The sequence below is a fragment of the Bidens hawaiensis genome, unplaced genomic scaffold (genome assembly GCF_021521415.1).
Source record: "Bidens hawaiensis isolate Kalapana, Puna unplaced genomic scaffold, B.hawaiensis_p1.1 tig00000820_1, whole genome shotgun sequence".
NCBI classification, from domain to species: Eukaryota; Viridiplantae; Streptophyta; class Magnoliopsida; order Asterales; family Asteraceae; genus Bidens; species Bidens hawaiensis.
This window is the reverse complement of record NW_027491048.1, coordinates 1,686,185-1,702,703: the sequence shown is the minus strand read 5'-3', so window position 1 is coordinate 1,702,703 and position 16,519 is coordinate 1,686,185. Positions and strand designations below refer to the sequence as shown.

General features: G+C 39.6%; 2 protein-coding genes across 2 annotated transcripts; one reads left to right on the top strand and one right to left on the bottom strand.

Annotated features, from left to right (window-relative positions):
• Window positions 1-756: 756 nt before the first annotated feature.
• LOC143541176 (uncharacterized) lies at window positions 757-2,445 on the top strand. Its single transcript, XM_077034066.1, has one exon. It carries the CDS (start codon window positions 757-759, stop codon window positions 2,443-2,445), a length of 1,689 nt encoding a protein of 562 aa, XP_076890181.1.
• Window positions 2,446-10,123: 7,678 nt separating this feature from the next.
• On the bottom strand, window positions 10,124-11,108 carry LOC143539794 (GEM-like protein 7). Its single transcript, XM_077033008.1, has 3 exons — window positions 10,878-11,108; window positions 10,509-10,783; window positions 10,124-10,421 (listed from the first exon to the last, which is right to left on the bottom strand). The coding sequence occupies exons 1-3, from the start codon at window positions 11,041-11,043 to the stop codon at window positions 10,236-10,238; spliced, it is 627 nt and encodes a 208-aa protein (XP_076889123.1). The 5' UTR covers window positions 11,044-11,108; the 3' UTR covers window positions 10,124-10,235.
• Between the last annotated feature and the right edge of the window lie 5,411 nt (window positions 11,109-16,519).

The following is a 16,519-nucleotide window of genomic DNA, read 5'->3' as shown; positions in this document are numbered from 1 at the left end:
TTCATTGCAATCGATGGCGATGATAGCGGCGGCGGTGCTCGACGGAAACGACGCTTTCCATGGTTTGATGGCGTGGAGACTTCGTCAGCAAACCCGTTCTTTCACGCATTGACCTTCCTTCACCCAACCACACATCAAATATGTGATCTGAAAAATCCAGTGTCCCTATGCGATTTCGTATACTTTTAACCTCCTTTTTATCTTTAATTTTAGTCGATTGTATGTTCTCCTCTGATTCAAAGGGGAGGATGGTATTTCAGGTTAGGGTTTGGTCGGCTGTAAATGGCTTTACTGGCATCCCTCAAGTGATGGACAACTCGAGTTTTGGTGATACGTTTCGTATTTATTATTTTTATTTAATATTTGAATTGATTGTTATTTCCTTTTATGTATGGAACTATTTATGGTTATGGGACTATATAACCCTAACCTTACGTATGAATGAACCATCCAGAAATTATTATTAGTCTTCTTCTCCTAAAGTTTTCTCTAACCCTAACAAGGGTATCAGAGCCGTTCCGATCTCCTGTCGGAATACCTCACTATCATGACAAACACACGCAACCAAGATATTGACAACACTCTCAAGACTCATGAGAAAGCAATCACCGACATCCAAGTGACCTTATCAGCCCTAATGAAGCAACAGGAACAATCATCCAAACAACAAGAGGAAATCTTAAAGGCGGTACGGGATAACTCGGGCAGTCAAGTGGCGGCGGGTCTACATTCAGTTCGTCGTTTCCGGGTGGTGGAATGGAATCACGGGGTGCCAAGCCCTTGCGAATCGGAAAGGTCGAATTTCCTAAGTTCTCAGGTGAAGACGTGGAGGGTTGGGTCTACCGTTGCGAGCACTTTTTCGCGTTGGATGAAACTCCGGATGAGACTAAACTCAGGTGTGCGGCTGTCCACTTAGAGGGGGATGCACTCCAATGGCACAGGGCCTTCCTGAAAACACGGAATGCTACTGTCTCTGAAGTTCCATGGGACGATTATGTAAGATCTATTTCAGCTCGTTTTTCCTCCGCCTTGTTTGAGGATCCATTGGAAGAAATAGCTTCCCTCAATCAAACGGGTTCGTTACAGGATCTCAACACTGCTTTTGATTCATTATTGAACAAGGTTACGTTGAGTGAAACACAAGCCGTGAGTCTCTATCTTAAGGCTCTAAAAACAGAAATTGAGGGACCGGTTAAGATGTTTAAACCACGCACGTTGCATGAGGCATATAGGTTGGCTAAGACCCAAGCATTAAACAACGAAAATTTGGAGGAACAACTTAATAAAGGAAAGTGGAATGCAGGAAACACGAAGATCAACAACAATTCGCGTATCACACCACCCACCAATGCCACCAAACTACCACTTTTACCCACACCCAACCGACCAGCCGGCCTAGCGACGAAACCGGTGAACGGTCCCCGTCACCTTACAAGTAAGGAGTTGGAACAAAAGCGCGCGAAGGGCGAATGTTTTTGGTGCACGGAGAAATTTGTACTGGGCCACACGTGTGCACGCCCTCGCAAACAGTTGTACATCATTGAAGCGGAGGAAGATGATGGGGAGGGGCCAGAAGGGGTGATTGAAGACGAGGAGGAAGATCCCCAGATATCAATTCATGCATTGACAGGTATTCCATCGTATTCAACCATGCGAGTCCTCGGATCCGTAGGTAATTGGCAACTTCACATACTCGTTGATTCCGGGTCAACCCACAATTTCCTTAAGATTAAAGTAGCAAAGAAATTGCAGTGTGATATACAGCCAATAACACCACTCAATGTGGGTGTTGCTGATGGTAAAAGACTCACAAGTACCGAGGCATGTCACGATTTCCAGTGGAATATGCAAGGTAATTGGTTCAAAACGGACGTACTTTTATTACCGCTTGAGAGTTACGACATGATATTGGGAGTGCAATGGCTCCTACCCTTGCATGACATCCTGTGGAATTTCCAGAGGATGACAATGAAATTCGCAATAAAGGGAAAACAATATGAGCTTAAAGGTCTCCAAAACAACTTATTCTCAGTTGAGAAAATGGTGGAGTATGTGAACAAACACTTGAAGGAGGGGGACGTGCAATTGTTTAGTTTGCACTTATCTAACACGGAAGCAGGAAATAATTACCAATCTAGAGTGGTTGATATTCCAGATAAACCACATGACTCGCTATCATGGAAGTCACTAATCGCGCAGTTTCAGGGTGTTTTTCAGGTACCTTCGGGTCTTCTGCCAGAGCGGCCTTTTGATCATAAAATTGTGCTAAAGGAGGGAACGAAACCCATCAGCCAAAGACCCTATCGTTACCCGGCCGTGCAAAAAGATGTAATAGAAAAAACCACCCGGGAATTGCTAGAATCAGGTATCATCCGAAATAGCCAAAGTTCGTTCGCGGATGTGTATGGATTACCGGCGGATGTGTATGGATTACCGGCGTCTTAATGAAGCAACGTTAAAAGATAAGTTTCCGATTCCGTTGATTGAGGAACTCTTGGATGAATTGGGCGGTGCATATTTTTTCTCTAAACTGGACTTAAGATCCGGTTACCACCAAGTCCGAATGGCGACCGAAGATGTGCATAAAACGGCGTTCCGAACCCACGAGGGTCACTACGAGTTCCTTGTCATGCCGTTTGGGCTCACCAATGCGTTGGCTACCTTTCAAGCTCTCATGAACCATGTTTTTAAACCTATGTTGAGGAAAGGAGTATTGGTATTTTTTGATGACATTCTCGTATACAGTCGCACTCGACAAGATCACATTCAACACTTGGAACGAGTCCTTTCCATAATGCAAGAGAACAAGTTGTTTGCTAAAGAATCTAAATGCGTGTTTGGGGGCTGGGCAGTGGAGTATTTGGGCCATATTATTTCAAAAGAAGGGGTGAAGACAGACCCGGGAAAGGTCGAAGTGGTACAACAGTGGCCAAGTTCTAAAACAATTAAACAGCTACGGGGTTTTTGGGGCTGACCGAGTACTACCTACGGTTTATTCGGTCCTTTGGAATGATTGCAAAACCTCTAACGGATCTGTTGAAAAAGGACGCATTTGGGTGGAGTCCCGAGGCCCAAGATGCATTTGAGCTGCATTTGAGCGACTCAAGAGGGCACTCTCTTCGGCCCCGGTTTTAGCATTACCAGACCCAACCAAACAATTCGTGATCGAGACGGATGCTTCTCCGGGAGGAGTGGGGGCGGTGTTAATGCAAGAACGCCACCCGGTTTCTTTTTTGAGCCGAGCTTTATCACCAAGGCAAAATGCACTTTCGGTCTATGAAAAAGAGTTGTTGGCAATCATGATGGCAGTTAAGCAGTGGCACTATTACGTTATCACAGGTCCCTTCCTTATCCGCACCGATCGATGTAGCCTCAAGAACCTCCTAGCGCAAAAATTGACTACTCCGTTGCAACATAAGTGGCTCGCCAAGTTAATGGGGTATGATTATTGTATTGAATATAAGAAAGGGAGGGAAAACTTGGCTGCGGATGCCCTATCCCGAGTGACGGGAGTAGACCTATTTGTTACAGCAGTTTCACAAGTTGAACCTTTACTCTTGCAAAAGGTGGTGGAAAGCCAACAAGCTGACATAGATGTACAACATATTGTGAGGGAAGTTACTACAGGAGGTGGGGTAACCAAATTTACTTGGAATGGGAAATGGTTATCTAAGGAAAATTGCATTGTGGTAGGTAACGTCCTAAAGTTACGTGAAGAGATAGTGAAACTATGTCACGAATCTCCTATTTGGGTCATTCGGGGGTTCGAGCTACTACCCAGCGGGTTAAAGGTTTGTTTTATTGGAAGGGAATCACAAAGGTGGTGCGACGGGTATTGAGGGAGTGCGATGTGTGTATGCGTGCCAAACACGAAAACGTAGCATCACCGGGGTTGCTACAACCGTTACCGATTCCGGATATGGTTTTTTCTGATATATCAATGGATTTTATTGGTGGGCTACCGAAGGTTAAAGGAAAGGATACCATCTTTGTAGTGGTCGATCGGCTCACAAAATATGGTCACTTTATGACTTTGGGACATCCGTTTTCTGCTAAGGATGTCGCTCAAGTTTTTTTAGACAACGTATATAAGCTGCATGGGTGCCCAAATTCGATCATCTCGGACCGGGACCCGGGGTTTCTAAGCTCTTTTTGGACCGAGTTCTTACACCTTCAAGGAGTGGAAGCTAACTTGTCTACGGCTTACCACCCTCAAATCGACGGCCAAACGGATGTAGTGAATCGGTGTTTGGAGGGGTACTTACGGTGTATGGTAATGGAAAGGCCGCACACATGGGTCAAGTGGGTGGCGTTAGCTGAATGGTGGTATAATACCACATTCCATTCTTCTTTGGAGCGATCTCCATTTGAGGCTCTTTACAGGACCGCCTTCCCTTGCACATCCCTTATATTCCTAAGGATGTGGTGAATAAAGATGTTGATGAAATGATGAAGGATCGAGAAGGTGCACTGAAGGTGTTGAAGCAATCACTCGTGAAAGCTCAAAACCGCATGAAACAGCAAGCGGATAAACACCGTTCGGAAAGGAGTTTTGAACCAGGTTCGTGGGTCTACCTTAAGCTTCAGCCATATATGCAAAACTCGTTACAGGTTCACAAACACTCGAAGCTTACTCCGAAATATTTTGGGCCATTTTTAATCATCGAAAAGGTGGGTCAGGTCGCGTATAAGTTAGACTTGCCAGAGGAATCACACATCCATCCGGTCTTCCATGTCTCGTTGCTCAAAGGACCGGTTGGGCCGCCTACTAAAATTATTCCCTTTCCGACGGATGCTCATTTCATACTAAAACCGCAGGCGGTGTTGGATCGAAAATTGGTTAAGAGGGGTCACAGGGCTGCTATGAAAGTGTTGGTACATTGGCACGGTCAGGCAACCCAAGATGCAACATGGGAGTTCTTAGAAGATCTTAAGCTGTGTTTTCCAGACTTGGACCCACTTCTTGAGGGCAAAAGTGGCTAAGGAGAGAGTCTTGATACGTTTCGTATTATTATTTTTATTTAATATTTGAATTGATTGTTATTTCCTTTTATGTATGGAACTATTTATGGTTATGGGACTATATAACCCTAACCTTACGTATGAATGAACCATCCAGAAATTATTATTAGTCTTCTTCTCCTAAAGTCTTCTCTAACCCTAACATTTGGATTCCACGGTGGTTAAGGTAATGTTCAGGTTTTTTGAATCAATTTTTTTAATTGAAGATTTTTCCTACGATTATTGTCGACTAGATTCAATTAATTACTTAGGCCCACATTCAGACACTAACTTTATCAATTAAGTCGTCATCTTAAGTTGTTAAAAGATTTGCCACAGTTTCTTTAATCATGAGGAAGAGCAATATTTATGTTATACGATCTAACATTATTTCTTACTATATACAATATTCATGTTAGCTTTTTTGCTTTTTCCGAAGTCGTTTTCTTGACTTTGCTTCTCAATCGGTTAGTATACAGCTCCTCTTGGTTAGTTGTATGCTATTCCTGTGTAATCATCAATTGGGGGGTTTTTGTTGATTTGTTTTTGCATCAATAGTTGATCACAGAGCTTGATTTGGGTAACTTTGATGTTTCTTCTTGACTAATTAATGCTATGTATTTGGGTAACTTTATTTATATGGTGTTTATGCAGGTTGTTTTTCACTAAGATTTGGATTGGGATTTGGGACACCCACCAAAGGATTATCATGTCCAGACTGATACATGGAGTGGTCTTTTATGTATTAATAATTGTGCGGTTAGTAAGTGACACAAGAAAAGTGTCCTTTCACTAAGTTTGTGTTGTTTCTAACTATTTTTTTTGTTACTTTTACTTTTAAGCATGTAAAGGAGAAAAGCAATTAGATAATGGAGACAGCAAATTATATATGTATGGTATCTTAATCTCTTAAAAGAAGTCATCTTTGAGCCCGCTGCATTGCGCGGGTAATTTTACTAGTTTATATTAATTAGCAATTACTTTTACCACAAGCTGGTGTCAAGTACTTGGAGTCCAAGCAAGTTGGTTATAAGGAGTCCTAGTTTCTTGCTATAATCATAGTCTAACGAGCCTATAAGTTAGTCTATATATATATATATATATGCAACCACACACACACCAAGTCATGGTTTAACATTGCAATCAATTTTTCTGAGTTATATTTTTAGGTTATTGTGAAGATTTGGCCAATTCATGTTTCTTGTACTACCGATTCAGGACTTGAAAACAAAATGTAACAGGAACGATTTCTTTGGCAGAACCCGATGCTTTACTTTATCACTTCTAGGCCTATTTGAAAATCACCATGTGCTATTTGTATGGTGATTTTAGTGTTATCATATTATTTAGGTAAGCTGGATTTACTTGTAAACAAAATGAGAATTCACAAGCTAGGAGGTGTAAAGTACCTAGAAACCTCCATGAATTCAATATCAAGTGGGAGTTCCAAGTGGCACCGACCACCTGGCACTCTGGCAGTAGTGTGCAAACTACAATCATATTGGACACTACTACACGCGTGTCAGTATCAATGTATCATCAGGGGTAATAAGAGTTCGTTTCCATGGTAAAAGAAACTGGGTTCTGTTACATTATAAGACTATTATTTTACCAAAACTTTTTTCTTAAGGAAGTTGGTTCTTCTACATTTTAGGAAAATCTAAAAATGTCATAAGAGGGTGTCAAAAACTTGCAGTTTAATAGTTTAGTCTATAGGTAAATACATATATGTAGAACTCAGCAAAGTTTCATTTCTGCTCAGCGTCGAAATAGATATCTCAAACTCGTTCTCTTTTGAAACCAACTAATAATTTGGGGAAATATTGTGTACACGTGAAAATCTGATGAAGAGATATAAAGGGTGCCACCACTTTCATTTTTGTTTTTTTTTTTTTTTTTTTTTTGCCCATGTCATTGCATGTGATTTGTTTCCATGTCGATTACAATATGCTTTTATCCTAATTCTACCCACAACCAGCTATGAAAGGAATATATAGACAGCATGACTTAAAAATATTCAAATTTATAGACCTTATCTGAAGGACCATTGGACCAATATTTATAACTAATGGAAAAGTGGCCAAGTACAAAAGTAAAATACTAACCTTCTCAATTGTGCTAACCTGTAAACTAATGTAGGCAAGTTAATCAATTCAATCAGGCTTTACTTTATGCCCCAGCGTTCAAACCTCCACTAAAGATGACACATAGATGACTCGTCCAGCAAAAACTCGTTAACGTATGCCATCTTTATCAATTTCTAGATATCAAAACTCATGAACAATGGACTTCAAGGTATAGGTTCAAGTCACATACAAGGTCAATCGAATTAACTAAAGCGCTAGATGGGACTATGATAGTACATGGAAATGAGCTAACCAAGCTAAGGAACCTGAAATAAAAGTGATGATATCTTGATTAATCAGATTGGACTCTCAACTAGTGGTAAAGGAAGCTTTACATGTCATTAGATCTTATGAAACCTTTTCAACTGTTCATAGAATCCCATATTGCCATGTCATGATTTGTAAAAATAAAAGAGAAAATGATCCAATTACAATAAAGAGGCAGGTAAGCGGGCAACAAGTTGCGCCGCCACCCCTTTTGAAAAGACATGATACACATCATGTAAGATTTGCTCCCTATGTGTCACAAAGAATCCATTTTATATATTATCTTCCTTAGCTCTTGATATTGTTTTCTATTCCAACTTTTGATATCAACCGAAAGTGTTGATCATTTTATCTTTATTGCTTTTTGGATATTAAAGAACAATATGTCATTTAATGTCTATATTGTGAAGGTAAAGTAGTTCAACGCACACAATTTATAAGTTACATCAAAATTGTGTCTTCGGCTAATAATATTGATAGCTACAGTAAAGACACTATTTTGTTCGCCTACATATATAATCCGGTCATGTTATTGATACTTGCTGTTGTATCTTGGAGATACACATCGAGAGCGCAAGATGAAAGGTGTATATATTAATGAAAGTGAGTATCACATTGATGAGAAACCCGAACACTTTTTTCAACTGATCAAAATTTATCGATGTTTGCTTGTACGTCTGTTAAAAATGTTTATTGTCATGTTACCAAAATATTCTATGTTTTTAAATGCAAATCTAGTGCTTTTTATTTGGTTTGTAACTTAATACGAGTCTTTTAAGGTGATTTCAATTTGTATCATGCATGAAAGTTGATCGATAAAGTTAATAGCTAATCTAAAGTGGTGCATTAACAAACTTAAGAAATATAGCTAATTACAGAATAATAAAGTAATTTGAATTTTAAAGTGTTTAAAAAACTAAATAAAGAAAAAGAGAAGAAAAGGCATGGATATTGGATGAAGAGAAATGGGTAAATGTGTGTGGTTATTGGGCTTAATTTGTTAGAGGGGAAAAAAATCAAAAGCTAAGTTTGTATGTTCGAAAATGTCTTTTATTTTTAGTCTAATGGTAGATATGAGACGCGTAACCCTATTCCTTTTAACACTCTTTGCCTATATGAGAGTTGAACCCTCACCTTTGGGAACAACTTATTTTTGCAACTTGATATCGTTGGGCTATAAGCCCTTTGGTCACTCCAATCTTTTATCTCCTTGTTCAGTCACACAAGGTGGATTTGCCGTGTCTAAAATTATTGGGTTTGAAGATGTTTGGGGTATCTAAAAGAACACGAATAACGGATAAAGAAACTAATGATGATAACTAAGGTAACCTAATTTTTACTAAAAACAAGCCCTTTTCTAAAAGTAGATAGTACTATTGTAATGTGTACAAGGGGTGAGGTTGGGACAAAGTTGGAGGTCAAAACCGAGTTGGTCAAGATCATGGGTCAAAGCCTCAAAGGAGAACCAATGGACACCGAAGGGGAAAGAAGGATATATCACAGATTCAATGTCATCGTTGTGATAAATTCAGTCACTTTGTGTTGATGTGACTGGAACGTATGAAGAAACAAGAATAAGCTAACTTAGCATAAACAGATGATCACGTGGATTAGTCATGATGAGATGAGATTAGGAAATTGTTTTACTTAATGAAGAATGGGTGATTCCAAAACGTTTCGAAACCGAGTCAATGGAAAAAGGAATTTGGTATCTTGACAACGGAGCATCGAATTGCAAATAACAAGTAATTAAAAGTATTTCTTTGAACTTAATGAACTGATCATGGGAACGGAGAAGTTCGGAGCTGGAACTTGTATTGACATGTGAGGAAAGGGGTCTTTACTTGAAGAAAAACGGGGGGATAACACAATGACCAACGTTTACTACATGCTAAATCTACAAAGCAACATCATAAGTTTTGGTCAAGCAACGGAAGATGGATGCGTCATTTACATGAAACACACCATTCATTATGATGTAGGTAAGCTTATGATGAAGGTGGTAAAGACCAAGAGCCAAATGTACTATATTAGCTTCAAGATAGCAAGTCCCGATCCACAAGCAATCATGATTGGAATTAAGAATTTTGCAGGTTGGGATCTACATAGAGTTAGATTGACAAAAATAAGCCAAGTGCGAGCCAGAATCGGCTCAAAGATCCAAGTTCAACTATTAAATCCAAAATTTAAAGTCCAAAGAAGAATGTTCAAGAATTCATTCAGGAGAGGTCAAGCAAGGGATTCAAGCCCAAGGAAGGACGTGTAATGATCGCAAGAAGCATGTGTTTATTCAAGCTAAGTAGAGCCCAAAGTATACTACAAGAGATCAAGAAGAGCCTAAAGAGAACCAAGACAAAGTTGCAAGCTTGGAGTTGAACACCCACCAAATTTGATTCATATATTAGGGGGTGATTGTTGTCAAAATTCTTGAATCGGTACACAAGGGGGTGGGCCGGTAGTAGTTGGTTGTGGGCTTAAGCGGTTTTCTTAATAACTAAGCTATGGTTAATGAAATTACTTGTTAGCTAAGTTGCATTAGCGTTATAAATACTTGATCAAGTCTAGGATTATGTACGTATGAGAATTGTAATCGATGTTTCTTGAGTTATATTTTCCTGATTAATAATATTGGAAACTATCTAGTAAATTGTGTGCGTGTTATCATTTGTGTTCATATCGACTCGGTATTGGAACAGCTATCTAGTGTTGTAGATCCTCTTGTAGTCCGTAATCAATGTAATCTCAATTCTTTCCAAGAAAAAAACATAAGTTATGGCTTTTATAAGACTTTTTACATTTAAATAACACCTTAACATCTGACCAAATGAGCAACATTCATCATCAACTGTTTACGCAGACATGAGTGATTGCATGATGAAGGTTTCTCAATGTTTTCTTATAATTTATAAACCCCATAAACCAGAAGTTGAAGTCATCCACCGTCACTAACTCCATGTAGTTATTCGATGGTCTCTTCATGTTCCGACTCTTATTTACTCCATCAATCTTTTCTAACGGGATTGAAACCTACACATTAAATTAGATCAATTAGCATATCTCACACGCGCACGCGCTAAATAAGGATATATATTTTCAACTTTTCAAGCCCCTTACCTTGTATTGGAACTTTAGCAGTTTGCCTGTTGTGGAATATGTTTTGATGGGCTTTTGACTGCAGAATGCAACCCTTTCTGTAGACACAAAAAGAAATCCTGCAATTGCACCTGCTGTAGTATATAAGTAACATTGAGAAGCCTGCAACACTTTCTCTTTGTCTTTGGTACTAAAGTTTTTCCTGAATATTTTATCTTGACTTCCAAATTGAATGATTTTTGCACCATAACTCAACTTAAGTTTCATGATTTCTATCAGTTTAGGTCCTAGACTCACTGCATATCACAAAAATAATAACAACATCAGATATATATATGTTAAAAAACACTAGCTATATAGCCTATATGTAACTTTTGTATGACTAATTACCATAATTTTTAATCCAGACTGCAAAACTATTTTCCCTTTCTAACCCATTGATCTTGGAAGCTGCGGTAGAAAGAGCGTAATGAGGTTGATATGGTTTAGACAACAGTAGCCCCTTCGACGATGTGATCGGAATTCCAGTAACATGTTTTAAGCATCTGGGATCCATGTTTTGACAGATTGCTAAATGCTAATTGAGTTGTTCCTATAATGTGTATTGAATGATAATGATATATATATAGAGAGAGAGAGTCATATAAAGATTGTCAAACATAAAAACTTTAAGCTGTATGAGTCATCAAAGTCTCATGCATGATTACTAGTGGTTAGACATGACACACAGAATAAAGTAAGATAACACAAATTCTGTCTATGAATTGACATGAGATGAAACATTAACGGTCCAGCTTTAATAGGTTTGGTAATGAACTCATAATGATAATAATATTAGGTGACCAGGCTAAGGAACCTTGCGTAGAAGTGGTGGATGATCAGATTGGTGAGCTTTTTTTTATTTATTAATCATGTTGAGCTGTAAAGTATTAGGGACCCTTTAATATTATTATCTTTTGATTTCTATTACACGTTTTCATATTATCTTTAGAAACTTTTTCTACTGTTTGAGGAATCCCAGATAGGCCATGCATGACAAGGTGATCAAAAGAAATGAGACATGACACACATCATGATGTAATGTGTGCTTTCACTTTCCATTTTTGCATGTGGAGATTGTTTTATGTTTCATAAATTAATTTGTTTTAACGACCAACTAAGTAACGCCGGGTACTTCGTACGCGGCCCTCATTGGCTAAAAGTAGCCCGATCCGGCTACTAGTCCGGAAGGACGGAGCCCCTAGCGGTCCACCTATTGAGGGATTCACCGGATAAAACCCGACCCCCACGCCCGCCAAATGGCACGACAGCGAGGAGCCGGTAAAACTAGGTGAGATCAGGACTCGAATCCTGGCAAGCCAGGTTCATCCCTCATATCTCTCATATAAATTGGTGATAGTGATGTTTGAACCCCCTACATCTCACTAGTAAAGTGAGTGCTCTACCATTGAGCCACTTCCAATTTATGTAGGTAGGTTTTTATTAATACAGGTATGTAAGTTATTATTTAAATTGTATAGGTGGAGGTTAACCACAGTCAGGGCCGGCTCCGAGAAAGCAAAAAAAATTTTGGGCTGAAGGCGAAATTTTTGTTTTGGCCTTAAGTAAAAGGAGTATTTTGTTAGGTTTAAACAATTAATTTTTATATGGGTTACTTGGTAATAACTGGGTTGTGTAAAAAACTTTTGTTTAAAAATATGATTAAACATGCCTCAAAAGAGAGTAGAACCCACAACACAACCTTAGGGTTGAGAGTAATACCCCTTTTGTAAGGCCCCGTTACCGTCAAGCCCCGTATCGATAATCAACACACAAACTAAACGAATAACTCTCGTTTATATTAATCAGAAAATATCACTCTAAAAACTGATTACAAACCCTCAAACCCTAACTCGGTTTGACTCTTGATGAACCCTAACTCGGTTACACCAAACCCACAATCTCTAATTTCTAACCATAACTCGGTTTATATAGACTAACCCTAACTTGTTAGTCAATACATTACTAAATATAATAAAACCTAATTCTTATGTTGGGCCTTACACTTGGGCCAAACAACAATTGACCCAATAATCACCCCCTCAATTGTTGTACCCGAGTCACCTGACTCACCCCCTAATTTCCGACTCGAAATTGGCAGGTCTTCAACTTCACGTTTGTCATCGTTCTCTTGATTCTCCCCAGGATTTTCATGATCTCTTGTAATGATCTTTCGGCTCCACTTGGCTAGAAGACACACTTGCTTCGTTTGATCATTAGACGCCTTCCCTTGGGCTTGAATCACTTTCTTGACCACACGTTTAGTTTCTTGAACACTCTTCTTTGGGCTTTGAATTTTGGAACTTGGATCTTTGATTGGAATCTGACTCATAATCGGCTTGCCTTCTTTCAGTCCAATACTTTGAAGATCCCTACCTGCAAAATTCTTCATTCCAATGATAGCTCGTTTATCGAGACTTGTTATCTTGAGACTAATCTTGTACAATCGATTCTTGGTCCTTGTCACCTTCATCAAAAGCTTACTTGTATCATCTTTCATGGTTAGCAAATCATGCTTCATGTGAATCTCGCATCCACCTTCCGTTGCTTGACCAAGACTTATGATATTGCACTGTAGGCTCGGAATGTAGTAGACATCGGTCAACAAACGTTGCTCCCCCGTTTTTCCTTCAATTAAGACCGACCCTTTTCCCCGAATATCAATACAAGATTCATCTCCGAACTTCACCGTTCCGGTGACTCGTTCATTCAATTCATAGAAATACGATTTATTACCCGTCATGTGATTAGATGCTCCGTTGTCGAGATACCAAACATCTTTCTCCATCGGCTCGGTTTCGAAACGCTTTGAAATCACACCATCTTCATTCAGAAAAACCGTTTTCTAATCACCTTTTATCATAAATAAACTTGGATCAAAATCATCAATTTTGTTCAAATTAGATTCTTCCTTTTTCTTCATACATTCCAGACACGAAGACGCAAAGTGACCGAACTCATCACAACGGAAACACTGAACCTGTGACATATCCTTTCTTCTCCATTGATGATCCTTTCTTTGACCCGTATACCTTGACCCACGATGTTGACCATCTCGGTTTTCACAACCATCTTGATCCTCATCCTCTCGGTCTTGACCTCTGGTTTCCCGGCCTTTTCCACGACCCTGTGAACTCGGCCAACCCTTACCTCGGCTACCGAACTGATCATACGACTTGCCTTTGTAATTACCTTCCGAGCGATTGAAAAGTAACTGACCTTGTGAATTTGAAGCGCGTTCTCTCCCTCGTAGACGTTCCTCAAACGCCTTAAGTCTTCCAACAGCATCTTCAAACCTCATACTATCAAGATCAACTGTTTGCTCGACTGAGGCTACCAAGTTGAAGTATTTGTCTGGAACCGTGTCAAGTAACTTTTTCACCAATACATCTTGCTCGAATACGTGACCAAGACCCGTTGCCTTTGAAACAATACTGGTTATTTTTCCCGCAAACTGATCAACAGTCTCGTCTTCCACCATCTTGAGTTTCTCAAATTCACTTTTCAACGTCAGTAGTCGAGCCTTTTGAACTCGCTCGGCCCCAACAAACTGTGCCTTCAAAGCCGCCCATATTTCTCGAGCATTCTTGTATTGAGAAACCTGAAGAAGAATATTACCTTCCATAACTTGGAACAAAAACGACCTTGTCGTTTTATTTTTCTTCGCATCAATAACCGCACCCTCATTCGGTTGAACAACTTTCCATAACTCTTGATCATCCAAGATCGCCTCCACCACAATCGCCCATGTGATGTAATTAGTTCCATTCAGCTTTGGAACATGCAACGATATCCCCCCACTCGCTGTGGGTTGGATTATCGGATCTTCTTTGTCACCTGCCATTGACGGTGTCAAACACTCTTGCTCCACTACGTTGGAACAGATACAAACCAATCAATCCCGGACAACTTTTCAGAACCGACACCACGGATCCGGAAACCCTACTCGGTTCCGATATACGTGAATGATAGCTTCTCCTCAAGCCACCGGTCACCCCGACCAATTATCGATTTCTTGAACTTGGCTCTGATACCAATTCAAGTCCCGTATCGATAATCAACACACAAACTAAACGAATAACTCTCGTTTATATTAATCAGAAAATATCACTCTAAAAACTGATTACAAACCCTCAAACCCTAACTCGGTTTGACTCTTGATGAACCCTAACTCGGTTACACCAAACCCACAATCTCTAATGTCTAACCATAACTCGGTTTATATAGACTAACCCTAACTTGTTAGCCAAGACATGACTAAATATAATAAAACCTAATTCTTGTGTTGGGCCTTACACTTGGGCCAAACAACAATTGACCCAACATACCGGTGCCTCACATTTGGACGTTGGATTTACTCATAAACACAGTTCATAATATCAGAGTTAATAAAAACATTCGCGGAATATTAAAACATTCAAACCATCATCTTACAAAACCATACTTTGTTGTTTTAACGGGCATTCAAATTATTTAAAACATAAAACATTGTCTTTTAATCATCATAACATAACACTTCATTGAGATGTCAGTGTCTTCAATTCCATGCCATGTGCTTCCCCTCAAGCAAGTTGCCTTATTCTACTCACCTGCGTGCATACTAAAAGTCAGCTACGCTGAGTGAGTTCTAGTTAATCATACAACATACAATCTGTTCACATACTTGCACACGTGCCCGAAGGGGTGTACATTATTCATACTTACTTTTCATACGTAACTATCCATCCTATTTAAAGAGCATTCCGCTCTATAACCTCACAGATATTATAAGGGTCTGGTCCCTAACATCACAGATATTATAAAGGGTCTGGTCCCCAACATCACAGATATTATTAGGGTCTGGTCCCTACCATCACAGATATTATTAGGGTCTGGTCCCTTTGTTTCCTGCAACTGTACCGTACCTGTTCATACATACTTTCTTTGACAATACGTGCAATCTCCGATGAGCGTTCACGTACCATCAACATAACATACATACATTATGCATACATCATATCTTTCATCATACTTATCAATCATATCTTTAACTACCACCTGAAGGTACATGCAATATCCAAAGATCGTTCACACACCGTCAAGCAATCATCATACATAATTCATACAAGGCATACACTTACCACTTAAGGTAAGTGTATTAACTATCACATCGAGTATGCACACAGCCCCGAAAACATAACAAGGAAGTGGGGCTAGAAACTCACCTCAAGGCGGTTGCGTTCACCGTTTACGGTTATCCCCTTCTTTAGATGTGCGCGACTAACTGTATAATAATTATACGTATCAATAACTATCACTACACATATCGTCTTTCTAGTTTAATTATTACCCTCGACGAACGGGGGTCCGGGGGCAGCGCCCCTGGCAGCGGGGTTCTAGGGGCGGCAGCCCCTAGCAGGGTCCAAGGGGCAGAGCCCCTGGCTGGGGTTGAGCTGACCTGGTCAGCTTGGAAAAATTTTATTTCTATTAACTGTCTTATCACATTTTCCATTAGCATTTTAAATCATTAATTAATTTGCCACTTAAAAGTCCAAAGGCTTCTTTGTAATTAAATTATTCTTTTCTAAGTCCAGGGACCATTCTGTCATTCAGTTAAACTTCTAATTCGTTACTGGTTCATAGCGAATTGGATTATCCTAGCGAACTGGTCATGGTAACGAACTGGACCCTCTAACGAACCAGTCCATATAGCGAACCAGTCCAGGTAGCAAACTGGACCTTCTGATTCGTTATCTCCTTTAACGAATGACTATAACGAATTGGGGCTAATTCGTTATCTTTTAACTATAGCGAATCAAGGGTGATTCGCTATCTTTTCCCTTAACGAACTGAAGCTAATTCGTTACATTCCCACAGACGAATCAGCTTAGCGAATTACTTCTAATTCGCTAGTTACCCTTAGCGAACTAGGGTTAGACTCTAACTCTCCCACTCCAGTCGTTTCTTTTCTTTCTGTTACTTCGAAAGTAGCTGCTTCAGCTTCAGCCACTCGA

Bases quoted from the DNA above. Each gene is read 5' to 3' on its own strand.
- LOC143541176 (XM_077034066.1), top strand. From the start codon at position 757: ATGGAATCACGGGGTGCCAAGCCCTTGCGAATCGGAAAGGTCGAATTT.
- LOC143539794 (XM_077033008.1), bottom strand. From the start codon at position 11,043: ATGGATCCCAGATGCTTAAAACATGTTACTGGAATTCCGATCACATCG. The intron at 10,784-10,877 runs GTAATTAGTCAT...TGTGATATGCAG, and splicing joins AGTCTGGATTAAAAATTATG to TGAGTCTAGGACCTAAACTG. The intron at 10,422-10,508 runs GTAAGGGGCTTG...TTTAATGTGTAG, and splicing joins TGCTAAAGTTCCAATACAAG to GTTTCAATCCCGTTAGAAAA.